The 16940-nt window shown below is 36.9% G+C and overlaps 2 protein-coding genes across 5 annotated transcripts in view; one reads left to right on the plus strand and one right to left on the minus strand.

Annotated features, from left to right (window-relative positions):
* Positions 1–450: 450 nt before the first annotated feature.
* LOC132104261 (uncharacterized) lies at positions 451–9116 on the minus strand. 4 transcript variants are annotated; one of them, XM_059509593.1, is made up of 14 exons: positions 8943–9116; positions 8723–8794; positions 8532–8600; positions 6534–6558; positions 4444–4530; positions 3987–4135; positions 3785–3901; positions 3634–3676; positions 2842–3532; positions 2659–2722; positions 2075–2152; positions 1880–1981; positions 1188–1794; positions 451–1026 (listed from the first exon to the last, which is right to left on the minus strand). In XM_059509593.1, exons 2-14 carry the CDS (start codon positions 8783–8785, stop codon positions 809–811), a joined length of 2313 nt encoding a protein of 770 aa, XP_059365576.1. In that variant the 5' UTR covers positions 8786–8794; positions 8943–9116; the 3' UTR covers positions 451–808. The 4 variants fall into 4 exon arrangements, with proteins under 4 accessions (XP_059365576.1, XP_059365574.1, XP_059365575.1 ...); XM_059509591.1 differs by having other exon boundaries at positions 2842–3535; XM_059509592.1 differs by having other exon boundaries at positions 2842–3535; positions 8947–9106.
* Positions 9117–15071: 5955 nt separating this feature from the next.
* LOC132104267 (triple functional domain protein-like) overlaps positions 15072–16940 on the plus strand; it is a 94765-nt gene continuing 92896 nt past the window's right edge. Inside the window, exon 1 of the mRNA XM_059509609.1 lies at positions 15072–15330. Within this exon, the coding sequence (XP_059365592.1) occupies positions 15261–15330 (70 nt within the window). The 5' untranslated portion in view covers positions 15072–15260. The remainder of the gene's footprint in view (positions 15331–16940) is intronic.

A 16940-nucleotide genomic window follows, 5' to 3' on the forward strand; every position in this document is an offset into this window, starting at 1 on the left:
TCGCCTTTAGCGCCATACAATGTGATTGCTTCAGTTCAGCGAGAGGTTGAGCTGCTCTGCACCTGTTTTTGTTGTTGTTTTTGTTTACAGTCTATGGTCTGCACGTCGCATGAACTGTTATAGCTGCCTTCCATTTAATTGTATGCATTTTGTGAATCTGTTTGAGGAATCAAAATGAGATTACTATACTCTTGTCCCAAGAACAAAATTAAGTTAAAAATATTCTAGATTATAGTTGAATCCAGTTCTGTGCATTACAATATTGGGCTTTTGGGAAAAGAAAAGGGGACTTGGCACTAGGTGTTTGAAAAAAACAAAAAACTGAAATCCTTGTTATATTTCACATGCCCTACATCATAACCAATGGCAATTTATTAAATAAAAGTAATTATTGCTTAAAAATTACAATCAAATTTGGGTTGAACTGTTTATTTTTTTTCAATCATTTTATAAACCATTTGAACAAAACCCATTACAATTCCTTAGTACACAAACCAAACAAAAAAAGACAATAGCAAGCAGGATAGATCTTGACATAATGTGAAGCAGTGACTATTTAGGTATTAATTGAAAACAGTATGAATGTATGTGTGATGACTGCCTATCCATTCAGAGTATTTCCCTGGCTGTGGCCCGAGATGCTGGGATAACCTCCAGCCCTCTGCGAGGATAAGTGATATGGGCGGATGAAAACAGTATAACATATACTGAAAGATTTTATATGAATTTACATAAAGGTGATGAATCACTGTAGACTACAGTTAAGCTATAACCATCTTATATTATGAACTGACTCATCAGCCTAACTTCATCTACGAGCCACAAGCTCCAGAAGAGTTGATGCAATCTTGTCAAGACTGGACGCTTCTGGAGGTGGCGAGGATGATGGGTGGAACGGGTCATAGGGTTCATCGCCTGGCTCATGGTGATTCTGATGAGACCTCTGCTGTGCTCTCCCAGCATACATCCTGGCTTCTTCTTGTAGAGAGGTTGGTTGGAAGTGAACGGGAGGCTTGCCAAAGCTCTCTGAAAACAAGTTAATTATATGGAATCAATCAGGAGTTTACAAAAACTGGTACAAATTATTAAAAACACTGTAAACACAAATAATAAAACCTTGTCATTAGCTCCTCAGGAAAACAAATTTAACCTACAGATATTTGAGAAAAAAAAGGGTCTATGATTACCTTGAAACCCTCTCTCAATATCTGCTGGGCCCCTGTTATCAAAACGCTCTAATGAACGAGCTCTCTGATGCTCCCAATTTCTTTCAGGATCCAAATTTCCCAAGCCTCTGTAATCACCATCATAATATCTTGTCTCCTGAGTGCTCCTTGGAGCATCTGCTCTTGAATATTCTTCGAAATGTTGTTCCTGTTTTCTAGGATCTTCATCATAATGTCTCCTCTCTTGAAGATCTTGTGTGGTCTCTTGTAGCATAATTTTTTTAAATCCTCTGGGATCATTGGCATACGGCCTTGCTTCTTGAAGGCCACTGGGATAGCCGTCAAATCGTTTTGACTCCTTGTAATCATCTTCATTACGTCTGGTCTCTCTAAGACCTCTGGGGTCATCCCTAATTTGTCGGACCTCTCGAAACATTCTAGGGTCATCTCCATATTGTCTGGATTCTTGGAAACTTCTGGGACCGTCTTCATATCGTCTGGCATCTTGGAAACCTCTCTTTTCTAAATGCATGCCATCCGGATCATCCCTTGGGTTTTTATATGCATCTCTGCGCTGGTCTGTCTGCTTTACTCCTCTGTGATCACTGACAGGTTGTGAAGTATGGCCCTTTGGATGAACAACGATAAACAGTTTACAATTATTTCGACTGAATTAGATGAGAATCATTCTTGGCATATAACACTGTGCTTACCACAGCACTTCTGGATTTGTTCTCTTGGAACTCTTTCAAAACTGTGCACAGCTTTTCTTTAAGAAATCTGGCGTCATCCATATTATCAATCTTGATGTCACTCTGTAATTTAAACAGAATATGTTCAAATGACAACTCCACTTTATCAGGCAGGATTTGTTTTTTGTTTTTTTTTGTCAAATATTCTGCACTCACAAGTATGTCCAGAACGTTTTCATGTTTTGGATTAAGATGGGATGTACTTCCAGAATCCACAAATTGTTTATTTAAAGACTGTAAAGAAAAAAAAACAATGAGTATTCCAACAAACACTGTGGGTTAGTGCATGGTCAAGCCACAGTCTTCATCTGTATGTTCAAGTATATATGGCACAATGTACCACATCACTGTGTCTTGAATGCGAACAATGATGAAGCCAATTGTAGTTTGATTAATGGGAATACAGTCCATGCTAGAAATGAAGACCAGCTACAATCACATTATCTGCTTATGTAAAGGTGAGAATTAGTGAATCCCTACTGTATTTCTACTAAAATGACAGGAATTTGTCTGCAAAATTTCATTGAACAACGGTACATTTTATCGCACCATTAGTCTGACTTCACCCAAACTAACTAAAGCGTTTAAATTACATTAAAGAAAAATTTAAATTGAACTTAAACTACAAGTAAATACAGTACTTGACAGAGTCTATCTTAGGAATACCTATACACCATATTTAAAACAAGTTATCTTAAAATAATACATTTTATATACAATTGAGAGTAAACAAGGATTACCGAAGGATTTGCTCGAAACGGCGCTCCTCTTGGTTTCTCTTTGGGGAAGGATTTATTTGAATGTCTGAAATAAGAATTTCAGTAAGTAAATAAATAATCCCAGACTAGTATAAATTTGACCCATCAAATTTCATAACACTGAGCAACCAATTTTCGGAATGTGACATGAAACTATCAAATTACCTTGTATGTGCGAGTGCCACTTCCTCTGCGGTTGCATCAGAGAATCTGCTCTTCTTTTTCTTTTTAGCTGGAGTCTCTTCTTGTGAATATGCTCTTGGATCTCTGGGTTGAAACATAGGGGGGTAACCTTGTACCTTAGCTTTGCCCCAAGTCCTACTGTGCATTTCTCTGACAGTCCCTCTTTTCTCCTCATTAAAGCTTCTTCCATGCATTGACATGGGATTCATGGCAGGATTTCTCTCTTCATAATCTACATTCTGCCTACCTTGCATTTGCTCTTTCTGATATTCTGATGCTTCAGGGCGGATTCGGAGGTCTTTGTCATTAAATCGGTTTATTTTTCCTCCAGAGAACGGTCCTCCACCGAGACTTTCTCTTTCATAGTCTTCACGAAGTCTCCGTCTACCCTGGTCATCATAGGGACTAATATGCATTTCTCTTTCAGGATAATCATCACCTTGTGAGAGTCCTCTTCGAATGTCAGCATCTTCGTAAGGTTTTTGATGTCGGTTTTCTTCTGTATAGAATTGTTGGGGGATTCCATGACTTGGATTAGGTCTATTGTACTGGTCATACTTATCGCTAGTATAATAGGGTCTTTCATGTAGCTCTTCATCTAAGTATGTCTGTTTTTGAACCTGTTCAGGGAAAGGGTCTTGTCCATAGGGATCACTGGCCCTAAATTCACTTCCTGCTAGTTAGAAAGGGTACAAAAATATGTAAATTTCACACAAAATGAAGTTCTGTACTATTAAAAAAAATCAGCTGCTGATTCAAAAGTCAAATATTCACCTTGGAAAACATTTCTGATTTTCTCTTCTGGTCTTCTGAGTGCCTAAAATGAAGTTACAGCTGAAGTTAATTAATATTTCTATGTGTTCTGTACAAAACTCTTCAAAATAATCAATTTTTTCAAGCAACAAATCCACTTAGATTATATTACCACTGGCTTTCCCCATCCCTCCTGCTTTTCAACTACTGCAGCTTTGGCTCTGGCAACAAGACCCGGTTGTTTCTGATTGTTGTCTTGCCATGTCACCAAGTCAGGTCTTTTAAGCTCCTGCCAAGACAGATCTAATGTAATCAATTTATTTAACTCAGAACAGTAATAGGGTAACGTTTAACGAGGAACAAAGCCAACATACCAGGTATTTTTGTCTGTGTTTGCGTCCAATGATATGGGCCACCATGCTATAAAGGTCCATCTCCACAACACACATTCGGCACTTGTACTTTAACACAGTTTTGCCATCGTCAGCAACATGATCTGGAACCTGTATCAAGGAGTTGAGACCTGAAAAAAGAAATAAGGAAAAGATATTTTGTAAATATCTCCATTTTTTTTTCAGTTTCAATTTCATTGTTATTTTGGACCACATTGCCTTTCATTATATGGGAGAAAACAGTTGAAAAATATTCACAAAATCTCAAAATCTTCTTTCATGTTCCGCAGAAGAAAGAATATTATACAGGTTTGGAATGACATGAGGTGAGTAAATGATGACTAACTTTTTATTTATGGGTTACCCATTCCTTTAAGACCACTTTACTCAATTATTTTAAATGGTATGATAGTTTTGGTCCCGATTGAAGTTATCTTACCAATAATGGGCTCCTCAAGATTCAGGTATTCCAAATATTCTCTGATGTCTGTCCATTCTGGCAGTGGAGGTTGTCTCGGAATCTCTCCTGTAAGGACAGAATAAACTCATAAGACATTATCATTTCAGCAATTTATCAATATTAAAAAATATATTCTTAATATCTGAAAGATCCTGTTTCTTCTAATGCAGCAGAATCTGCACAAAATGTCTGATAACATGCGGTGGACTGCAAAAAGTGCATGGTGATGCATTGTTTCTACCTTTTTAAACAGGTCAGATCACAGTAAGGTTTTTTTTTTTGTACAAGTGAACCACGGGGCATTATCGGTTGAGAAACATTCCCTCAAATTAGCTGATGAAGACTCCTCTCAGTGTTAAAACTAAATTGCTTTCCATTTGAATCCTACTATCAAACGGAAAGCAAAGCAAACGTCCACCTGAGGCTTTTTGGCAGGTACAACAGTTCTTGTGTCATCATTTGTACTAGAATATAATGGCCATTCCCACCATATCTCTGCTGGAAGACATCACGTTTCCATCAAAATCCAGGGAGTCCATCTAATTCTCAGCCATCATGAAAGACTCAACTTGATGAAAGACAAGACAATCTGGTCTCGAATTATGGAATAGCGCTGAAACAAGATCATCCAATCTACTTAAGGATCCATATGGTCATCTCAGATCTCTAGAAACTGAAAAGCTTTGAGAAAATCCAACAGCATCAAAAGAAGTAGAAGTAGCTTCATAGCAAAGATATCTTTTATAATGCAAGAAACCGGTTTTGCCCAGGTGATGAGTTGGTAAACCGATTGTACTAGTAGTCACACATCATCACTGTGGCAAAAACAGCATCCCCAGGACTGCGATCAGTCCAGAAGATGCTACAGAAATTCATACTTATCCACCTGTGATACTGTCCATACACATAATGTGTATGGCATGCTTACTTGTGCTTACTTGACAATTTTACAGATCTTTAAGGATTTATATATCCACATCAACAATGTCCCTGTAGTGTTCAAATCAAAAACATGATTCAAATACCCATCCCCTCACAAAGACATTGCAACATCAAAATACTCATCATCAGAGAAGAAAAGGCTGGACAATAAAGTTGTCCAATTGCCAGATGAGTTTCAATACTTCCCCATAACAACCTGTCACCTACATGAAATGATCGCAGCGGTCAAATCAAATCCCAATAGACAAAATCAAGTTCAGTTTTTTTTCTCATTCAGGAAGCAGTTTCAATCTGATACATGGCATAATAGGAAAGAAAAGGTTGCATTTTCCATTCATGCCAACTTTTCATGCAAACCCCCTAAAATCCTGAAACAGATTCACTTCTTATTCTTTGAATAACTTAAATTTTCCATGGTTTCACTGCACCACTTGATAGATAAAAGTACAGGCCCATATAATTCCAGAAGGATTCGGGTTCTTTTTTGTCTTCTATTTCATGACAGGCTGGCAAAAAAAACCTGTAGCTTCTAAGTCGTAGGGAAGTCGTGGCCTAGTGGTTAGAGAGTTTGACTCCTAACACTAGGATTGTGGGTTTGAGTCTCAGGCCGGCAATACCACGACTTATGTGGCCTTGAGCAAGAGACAGAACCTCCAACTGCTCCCCGGGAGCTGCAGCATAAATGGCTGCCCACTGCTCTGGGTGTGTGTGTGTTCAGTGCTGTGTGTGCACTTTGGATGGGTTAAATGCAGAGCACGAATTCTGAGTATGGGTCAACATACTTGGCTGTATGTCACCTCAAGTCTTCATATCTCTTTGGGGACAAAAATCTATTCTTGTGATGATTCCTATCATCTGTGGTGAATCCTGTGCATTTTGTAGCTGTAATGTAAGGAAACCCTTCTGAACCTATGAGATGACACCTGACATTTTTAATACTTACAAACTCCTTCAGATTTCTGTTGCTTTTCTTGATATGATACAGACACGTGCTTTGAAATAATTCGATTTTAGGACATTTCGTATAGTCTTGTTAGATTGATGATAATGGTCTAAACAAAATATAATCTGACTTTTTACTAAACACTATAAGGACTAACAACAAAGGTGTGACTTTTCCTACTTACCTTGTGAAACTAGGGTGTCCTCTTTCTTTGAAGTGATTAACAGTGAAGGAATAACAGGCACAGGTGATTATACATTTTACTTATGTGCACTTCATGGGAGTGCATACTTGCATTACTGAAATAAAGTAAACAGAGGTTAATAACACACAGGCAACAAAGAGTGTTGTGACGGTAGATGGTCCAAACCCCAATCGGGGGAGGCCTTCTTTATTCACTGAGTTTTTGATTAAGGCACTTAACCCCAGAAGTACTGGGACACATACTGTGTATCATTCTGGATAAAAAGTTCAACCTTGAAGAACCATAAGCATGGTTATCATAAAAAAAGCATTGTGTATGGGAAAATGAATCCCAAATTTCCCAGAAAAAACTACAAGGTTGGGTTTCACTTGTTCATGAGAGGAATTAAGATAATGAAGAATTTCACAAAAGAAACATTTCATGGAACTGTAAAAGCCCAAAAGATCTGAATGAGAATGTTCCTAGTCCAGTTAGAACATACTTACTAAAAGTCATTCAAATAACACAAACAAGATTCCGTATCCTGTGTTATTTTATAAAACAACTACATTTCTAAGTGATATAAAAGAAATACATTTGGATTATTTACTGTCCAGCCCTTTGTAGCCAGTAGCTATAGTGGCACATGAGTATCACAGAGGATACTTAAAAAAGACATAATGTGGTGAGAGTTGTATGGTCAGAATTCCCATTTGACCAAACATAAGTACAGACTACTTCCCATGCAGAAACCTGAAATCAAGCTGAACATAGTTATGCTCGAGGAGCGTCACTCGGAGTATCTTCCAAAGATTCAATGTCATGAATCTCACAAAGTTTGGAAAATGAGAGCAACAAGGAGCAGCTGAGAAACTTTAAAAGAAAACCGTTCACTCCAACTCCTGGAAACATGGTGGCCAGCCAGTTGAGAATGGAACTGGCAGATTTGGACAATTCTTGCCATTTTATTATGCAGCATCCAACAGTCCTTTAGTAGTCTTATGAAATAACACATCATCTTGTTGCACCACCAACAGCCATAATGGCTATAGGCTTCCAAACAACTGCACATTTTAGTGCAGATGTAAACTATTTGGAGTAGTGTGAGGATGCCCTCAGACTAAAAAAAAAAAAAAACATTGCAATATGTAACAGTGCTCTTGAATCTTCTCAAATAAGCAGAATTGTACAAGAAAACACACGTTGTTTCAAGCATCTCCATCTGTTCAGGAGATTGAAGATCCATGTGATCGAAACCCTTATTAAAGCTTAAAGATAAACCTATAAAATTGTAAAGTGGATTTGGTCCTCAAAATGAAATCTAATTGGACAGGTATCTCAACGACTTATACTAAAGACAAAGAAAAGTCATCGAACAGCCCAAAACACTCCAGAGTCCACTGTGCTTTAAAAGCAAAATGAGTAGCTTTTGGGACTAATAAAGCAATGCAGACATGACCTGTATACAAGGTCATAACCTGTGTATACAATGTCAAAGGCAAAGGAAATGAGAAAGGCTAAATGTTGTTCACTGGTTGATCTTTATTACTTAGAAGTCCTAAAGTTGAATTAAGCAGAAAAGTGAGTAAAATGAAACATTAAAGTATTAAAATCTAAAACCACTTAAAATCTATTAATAGTACTTCAGAAACACAGAACTACTAAACTGTATATATGTACCAAGTCAAAACATTTAGAACAATTAAATATTTTTAATGCTGTTGAAAGGCTTTTATGCTCACCAAGGCTGCACTAATTTGATCAAATATACAATAAAACTATTTATCTTGTGAAATATTATTATAATAAAAAAGAACAGTTTCTGTTTAATATATTTTAAAATGTAATTTATTCCTGTGATGGCAAAGGTGAATTTTCAGCAGCCTTCAATGTCACGTTATTCTTCAGAAATCATTCTAATATAACGATTTGGTGTTGAGTTATTATCAATCATTATCGGTACTCCTTCAGTCACAACACTGGATTTTCTCTCCTTACCTTCAAGTGTTGTAATGTGGTCACGTGTATTTTGTACTGGGTTTCGCCCCGTATTCTTTTATCGCAGATCTAAGGAAAAACATTCATCAATATAAGTGCCATGGAGTTATGGCAATGCATTTACATGAGGTTTTTATAAACAACATAAATATCTGTTTTTGTAAACTCGGCTCAATATAAGACAGATTTACCCTGCAGTCAATGAAGGCGTAGGACTTCTCATCGTCGTCGTACACTGTCAATAAATCAGCCATCTCGCCAAACTAAATAAGACACAGAGTTGTTTTATTGAGTGCTATACGTACAGTATGTTCTTCGTCAGTTAAATGGAAAAAAATGTAACGTTAGTACAGAAAACATTAATCAAGAAGACGTTTTCACTCAGCATTTAGTAATAAACATGCGACGCACCTACTGTAAAGCCTCGCCCGAGAGAATCAACGAAATATTAGCGAATAAGCGATATGAGCTATTATGCACGAACATTAATTTTTTTTGAAAAGTAAAAAACAAAAAACGCGTACTAAAATGTAAAAATGGTTAAATAATTTTTTCCCCCCGTTTAGGCCGCTTCCTTAGCCCTCGACTTCTTCTGTGGTCAAATTCTTCATTGGATTTTTACGGCAGTTGGCATCCAAAGTGTTGCATTACTGCCATCTGTTGTCTCACTCTAGCTTACTCAATTTTTTTATTTAAACTCTTCTTTCCAGTACAGTTCTCCTTAGAAAATTAAACAAATATCTCCGTCCTTGGTCATTATTTCCATATGTTACTATATTTTTAACATTATATTCCAATACACATATTTCCCGTAGCTGATTCTTGAACTCTTGCCTTTCTAGTATATATTTCTTACATGATATAAAGATGTGATTAATTGTTTCCTCCTCCTGACATTCATCACATAATCCTGTTGGGTGTTTTCCTATAATATAAAGAGTTTTGTTTAGCTTGGAATGTCCAATCCTCAGTCTGTTTATTATGAATTGTTCTTTCCTATTCCCCCCTTTCTTACTTTCCATACCTATCCTATTTAGTATCATGTACAGATGTCTCCCTTTGATTTCATTATCCCACTGCTGCTGCCATTTTTCCATTATCTTTTTACACACTAAACTCTTCCCTTCTGTTTTTGATAATTTAATTTTGACATCAATATTTCCTTTTTTTGTTGCTTCTTTTGGCAGTCTGTCTACTCTCTCATTTCCCTGTGTCCCCACATGTGCTGTTTCCCATAAATATGTAATGTTTTTCCCATGCCTACTTATTCTTGAGTTTGTAAATAAAATCTCATAAAGTAATTCCTGATGGTTGCTAGTCACACCAGACTTTATACTCATGAGGGCAGAAACAGAATCACTACATATTACAATGTTGTCCCATCCGGATTGTTCAGTCCATTCTAATGCTAGTAATATTGCATACAACTCGACTGTATGCACACTTAAGCTGTCAGATGTTCTTTTGTTTACTCCCACATTATGATAGGTATATATACAGCAGATCCTGTTGCCTCTGATTGTAAATCCTTTGATCCATCTGTAAAAATCTGAATACTATCTTTGTAAATATTGTCCATATATCTATAATATTCACTGACTATATCTGCACTCCTACTGCAGCCTTTTATTATTAACAGCTCTATGTCCACCTTTGTATTTTCCATTGTCCAGATTGTCTTGTTAGTCCAAACCACAGCACTAGCAAATTCTTTTTCATACATCCATTTCTTTTGCTATTAAATCTCCTGTCCAACCAAAACTTTCCTTTCTCCTCCTCTCCTTCTCCCAACAATTCTGTAGTACCTTTTTTGTTGGATGATTGTCCCCATGCCCTCTTAAATGAATCCAATAGTTGGCTACCAGTTCTTTCCTTCGTAGCCATAGAGGCATTTCACCTGCTTCAACCTGAAGTGAACACACTGGCGAAGTTCTGATTGCCCCTAAACATATTCTTAAAGCTTGTGTCTGCACAACATCCAATTCAGTTAACACAGATTTTGCTGCTGACCCATACAGTACAACCATAATATAATTTAGACCTTATTAGTGTAATATAAATATATTTCAGAGCTGAAAAAAATTGCTCCCCAATCCAATTCTGCAAGACACCTCAGTACATTAAGCACTTTTTTTACATTTACACACTGTGTACTTTATATGTTCCCTCCACGTTAGTTTTGTATCAAAATATACTCCCAAGAATCTAAAACACTCTACTTTCTCTAAAGTGGTTCCATACATTTCCACCTTGCATTCCTTATCCTTCTTTTTAATCTTCAGTTCTCTCTTCACAGCAGTTCAGTCTCTGTTTGAGTACATGAATTACTCCGGGATATTGGTTTGTTTGAACTCAGAGGGAGTGTCAGCCACATTAAAAAAGTTAACAGCTTAAGTCATTTGTGGATTAATGCGTATTAGAGATGCGAACCGTTTAAAACGATTCAGTTCGATTTGGTGAACTGAATGATTCGTTCGCGAACCGGATATCCAGACTGCTTTGTTTTGAACTCTCTCTCACAACAGACACGGAAGAGAAGACAATGCTGAATAAAGTCATAGTTTTTGCTATTTTTGGACCAAAATGTATTTTCGATGCTTCAAAATATTCTAACTGACCCTCTGATGTCACATGGACTACTTTGATGATGTTTTTCTTACCTTTCTGGACATGGACAGTATACCGTACACACAGCTTCAATGGAGGGACTGAGAGCTCTCGGACTAAATCTAAAATATCTTAAACTGTGTTACAAAGATAAACGGAGGTCTCACGGGTTTGGCACAACATGAGGATAAGTTATTAATTACATAATTTTGCTATCTGGGTTAACTAACCCTTTAATCATATTCAGGGATGCAAACATCGGGCTTTTCGGCGCCTCCCGTTTTTTTCACATCAGTTTGGGTGACTTGGGTCTGATTATAATTTCTCAAAGTCATCTGAAGCAATTCCATAGCTTAATGTTATGGACAGAAGACTATTTACATCATTAAATTAAAGTTTACGGAAACCTTGTTTTCCCTCCTCTGCGGCTGTCAACCATTCTCCATTCAGTATTCAAATAGCGCGCACCTCCTCCATTTACTGCAGGATGCATGGTAAAACTCTCTCCAATATTATATACTCACATTATAATGCTTGATCTGTAGATAAAAAGGCTGTGGATTTGCATAAAATGACTTTATTTTGTGTATTTGTATTTTATGTTTGTTGCTGTTTTTAAAAGACTCGCTTGTGCCTGTTAGATCACACGTTTTAAAAGCCGTAAACTTTTAAAATCACTTTGTGAGCTCAGTTTTGAAGCATTTCATATTATCATGGTTTTGCGCACTGAAAGATTATTAAAAGCTTATTATATTTTTAGCCTGCACAATACATTTAAAATAAGCATAATTTAATTGTATATTATTTCTGTGTAGTGTAGTGTAGTGTAAGCATTATAAATATATACACTTCTGAATTCTTGACATTCATATATAAATATTAAATTCTGAAATGTATGATTTCCTGATTTAATTTTATAAGAGTACTAATAGTAATTTGTTTTTATTAACATGTTTAGATTGTGTATAATTACTGTGTAGATTTTTTCAAGAATTACTTTTTATATTTATTTGCATTACATTAAATAAAATATGTTGCCATTTTTAATGTGCCCCTCTGGTTAAACACTGGCCCCTCCTTGGTCCCCCTAGTAAAATATAGAGCCGCCACTGGTGGAACACAAAATTAAATGTTATGTACAGTTTTAGCGACCTCAGTCACCATTAACAATAAAAAGCATATCATGAAAGTGAACGGTGACCGAGACTCATTCTGTACATATTCTTTTGTGGTCCACTGAAGAAACTCATACAGGTTTGGGACAAAACAGACGGCAGATTTTTTTCATATTTTGACTGATTTTTATAAACAAAAATAACTAGAAACAGCAATCTGATAAAATGCAGCACACATTGCAGTATCCTCTGAAGAATGCTACCCACAGTTTTACCGCCAGATGTCAGTGTGATTCAATAAGTGAAGGCTTCATGACATTTCCCAGAGACAACAGTGAAAAATTCTATACAGTTATTCCACTGACAAATTATACAAAATAAATAAAAGAATAAAAAAGAGGAACTTGAATAGCATGTATGCAAGCCTAGGCAAACTTAAATTGTGCTAAGAAACTGATTTTTTAGATAGATTTAACCTGCATTAAAGACCAAAAAAATTGCATACAGGTCTACAGTCGTGGCCAAAAGTTTTGAGAATTACATAAATATTAGTTTTCAAAAAGTTTGTTGCTAAACTGCTTTTAGATCTTTGTTTCAGTTGTTTCTGTGATGTACTGAAATATAATTACAAGCACTTCATACGTTTCGAAGGCTTTTATCAACAATTACATGACATTTATGCAAAGAGTCAGTATTTGCAGTGTTGGCCCTTCTTTTTCAGGACCTCTGCAATTCGACTGGGCATGCTCTCAATCAACTTCTGGGCCAAATCCTGACTGATAACAACCCATTCTTTCATAATCACTTCTTGGAGTTTGTCAGTAGTGGGTTTTTGTTTGTCCACCTGCCTCTTGAGGATTGACCACAAGTTCTCAATGGGATTAAGATCTTGGGAGTTTCCAGGCCATGGACCCAAAATTTCAAAATTCTGGTCCCCGAGCCACTTAGTGATCACTTTTGCCTTATGGCACAGTGCTCCATCGTGCTGGAAAATGCATTGTTCTTCACCAAACTGTTGTTGGATTGTTGGAAGAAGTTGCTGTTGGAGGGTGTTTTGGTACCATTCTTTATTCATGGCTGTGTTTTTTGGCAGAATTGTGAGTGAGCCCACTCCCTTGGATGAGAAGCAACCCCCACATGAATGGTGTCAGGATGCTTTACTGTTGGCATGACACAGGACTGATGGTAGCGCTCACCTTTTCTTCTCCGGACAAGCCTTTTTCCAGATGCCCCAAACAATCGGAAAGGGGCTTCATCGGAGAATATGACTTTGCCCCAGTCCTCAGCAGTCCATTCACTATACTTTCTGCAGAAGATCAATCTGTCCCTGATGTTTTTTTTGGAGAGAAGTGGTTTCTTTGCTGCCCTTCTTGACACCAGGCCATCTTCCAAAAGTCTTGGTCTCACTGTGCGTGCAGATGCGCTCACACCTGCCTGATGCCATTCCTGAGCAAGCTCTGCACTGGTGGCACTCCGATCCCGCAGCTGAATCCTCTTTAGGAGACGATCCTGGCGCTTGCTGGACTTTCTTGGACGCCCTGAAGCCTTCTTTACAAGAATTGAACCTCTTTCCTCGAAGTTCTTGATGATCCTATAAATTGTTGATTTAGGTGCAATCTTAGTAGCCACAATATCCTTGCCTGTGAAGCCATTTTTATGCAACGCAATGATGGCTGCACGCGTTTCTTTGCAGGTCACCATGGTTAACAATGGAAGAACAATGATTTCAAGCATCACCCTCCTTTTAACATGTCAAGTCTGCCATTCTAACCCAATCAGCCTGACATAATGATCTCCAGCCTTGTGCTCGTCAACATTCTCACCCGAGTTAACAAGACGATTACTGAAATGATCTCAGCAGGTCCTTTAATGACAGCAATGAAATGCAGTGGAAAGGTTTTTTTTGATTAAGTTAATTTTCATGGCAAAAAAGGACTATGCAATTCATCTGATCACTCTTCATAACATTCTGGAGTATATGCAAATTGCTATTATAAAAACTTATGCAGCAACTTTTCCAATTTCCAATATTTATATAATTCTCAAAACTTTTGGCCACGACTGTAGAGATGCTGAAGAAGATATTTATAGCCTATTTTTCAGGTCTTAATGTATATAATGATAAAAAAATATATAAATAATAATAATAATAAATATTGATGTGATAATTTGATTAAAAAGAAATCTTAAAGAGCTTTGAGAGACAACTTATGAAAAACAAACATTATATATATTTTTCCTGGATAATTTCAGTTACTTTTACCATTTCATAATATCTCATGTTTCATAAAAATTTATTATTTCATTAACTTCCAGTTAAACATATTGTGTACTTCACATATAAATTGTGACTTTTCAAATATCCTCACTTATGGACAAAAATAACAAAACATTTTGTTAAGTTGCTACAGGTGTTTAGGAAGTGATGTTCTAGTTTTTGTTGCCATGTAGTGTTTAAGAAAAAAACTACGTACAAATAAGGTGCCTTTATTAAAACGGGGGCAGAAATTAGAGTAAAATTTAAGTGTTCAATTATTTGAACAAACTACCAGGGCTTGAATCATCTCATTGATATGTTTGAATAATACAGCAGCAATGGGTTTACAATCAAAAAAAAACTTTTATTTATAATTAATATAGGATATATCATAAAGAGTGTCGAGGAAAATTGGATGTGTCAAAATCCCTCATAATTCTATCGAAAAATAATACTATTGTGCTCCTGCTGGAAAGAGGCTTCTCTGAGGCGATCTGCCGCCCCCTGCCGGTGTCCTGACTCTCCGTCTCCGCTCGCCGGCCGGCGATATTAATTTGTTCTCCAAGATGGAGGAGGTTTCGTGATGTTCCCCAGCTCTCAGAAGTGATCCTTCTTCCGTCCGTGTCAGATCAGTCCTCAGACACAGGGGCGGACATCATTTCTAAACGCTTCTGCCTGTGGGGGAAATAAAGAACAACTTTAGGATTTGGACATTAGTTTTTTTGTGTGTGTGTTTTTTTCGGCACAGCCATGAGCTCGGGGGAAGGGGCCGAGGAGGCGGCGAAGGACGCGGCCGATATTGCGACCTTCTTCAAATCTGGTAAGCGACGCTCGCGAGGCTGCTCGGATTGAATGGCGCGGCTGTGGGACATTGTCTCCTTTAGGGTGGGTGCGTGGGGATTTTAGAGCGCCCTGGACATTTGCAGTCCAGGTTATTGTATCATATAATGCATTAAGTGCAAAAATCACTACTATGCTGTTCTGACAACTCGAAGGTTGAAAATGTGGTTTATTACAGCCTCGCTGGAGAAATTTCAGTTGGTTGTGTTGTTGGTTAATGATCTCCGCAAGATATTTCCTGAAATCACTTTCACTTTTTTTAAAAATAGATTTTACTAGCTTAGTCAGTAAGATATAATATAGTTTATTATGCTAAATATATTTGGGTCATTCGTGCAACTTAGTGATAATTAGCTTTTGGCTGGAAATAAGGTTAACTGGAGTGCTGTGCAGGCCAGTTTATTAATAAATAAATACTCATAGATACACAGTTTTATCCGCAAACATTCTTTAAAAATATAGTCCATTATCATGTTTATTATTATTTTCAATACTATAGTATCTTGATTTGGACGCAGCCATACAAATGAAGTACATTCAGTGTGTCAGTTCCTTTATGACACTTTAAAATGAACTGTTATCCATCGAATAAAAATGAAATACTGTTATTTTTAAACACAATGCCATCAGTTAGTCAGACAGTCAATATTATATGAACTATCAGACGGATCTGAGAATCAAAAGGTAGTCAGCAATGTAAACAATGACCTGGCGTGGCACTCTGTAACTCCCTGCTAACTAGCTAGCATGATGTGATGAAAGACTGTTTAACACCGCAGCACTTAGCTTTATTAGGCCATTATTTATGTGAAAGATAACGACGGACACAAATGTAGTTATTTCGGTTAGCTTTAGCTACTGAACAGAATTAATCGGTAACCTTATTGACTCGTGTAGCATTTGGTTGCTAAGTTAGCAAAGCTATCCCAGAAAGATTGATGACACAATTACCTTCTGGCTTGAACCAGCTTATGAAAATAATGTTCATTTTAATGAAATATCTGATTGCTTTTATGCTAGTGAAGAAGTAATGAGGTATACAGAGGAAAATAATCGAGAGCTATCTAGTGATGATGTATTCTGGATTGTAAATCATAAATATAAGTGATAAATATCTTATTGTTTTTCTGATAGCTGGATCTACATGCTCTGGTTAATCATTCACAAGATGCATTTTAATGCTTCTGCAGAATGCATTAAGGAAATATTTAGTCCAAGACTAGGTCACAAAGTCCTATCCTGAAGAAAACAACATCTTAAACCAGCCTAAGCTGGATTGTTGGTCTCCCAGCCTTGTTTTTTCATGGATTTTGGGACTTTTTTTAGCTTGACATTTTGGAGGACCAGCTTGTTGACTAGCTAAACCAGCCTGAACATCATCTTAGCCATGCTGGTAGACCACCTTTAACTAAAAATCAGCTTAGACTGGTTATAATGGCTTGTTTCTGTTGGTTAACCTTCTAAACACTAGACAATGATTCATGTTGTTGTTTTTAAAGTATTTCTCTAAATTATATGTTACCTCAGATTTTACATACATTACAGTACCCTTTTGAGATACAAGCAAAGTGGTTTTGTTTTGGTGTAGGT

This window comes from Carassius carassius, chromosome 25, assembly GCF_963082965.1.
Source record: "Carassius carassius chromosome 25, fCarCar2.1, whole genome shotgun sequence".
In the NCBI taxonomy this organism is placed as follows: domain Eukaryota; kingdom Metazoa; phylum Chordata; class Actinopteri; order Cypriniformes; family Cyprinidae; genus Carassius; species Carassius carassius.

Coding starts and splice junctions, on each gene's coding strand:
- LOC132104261 (XM_059509591.1), bottom strand. CDS start 8,785: ATGGCTGATTTATTGACAGTGTACGACGACGATGAGAAGTCCTACGCC. Junction 6,559..8,531: donor CCACATTACAACACTTGAAG/GTAAGGAGAGAA, acceptor ATCACTTCAAAG/AAAGAGGACACCCTAGTTTC. Junction 1,982..2,074: donor AAAACGTTCTGGACATACTT/GTGAGTGCAGAA, acceptor TTTAAATTACAG/AGTGACATCAAGATTGATAA.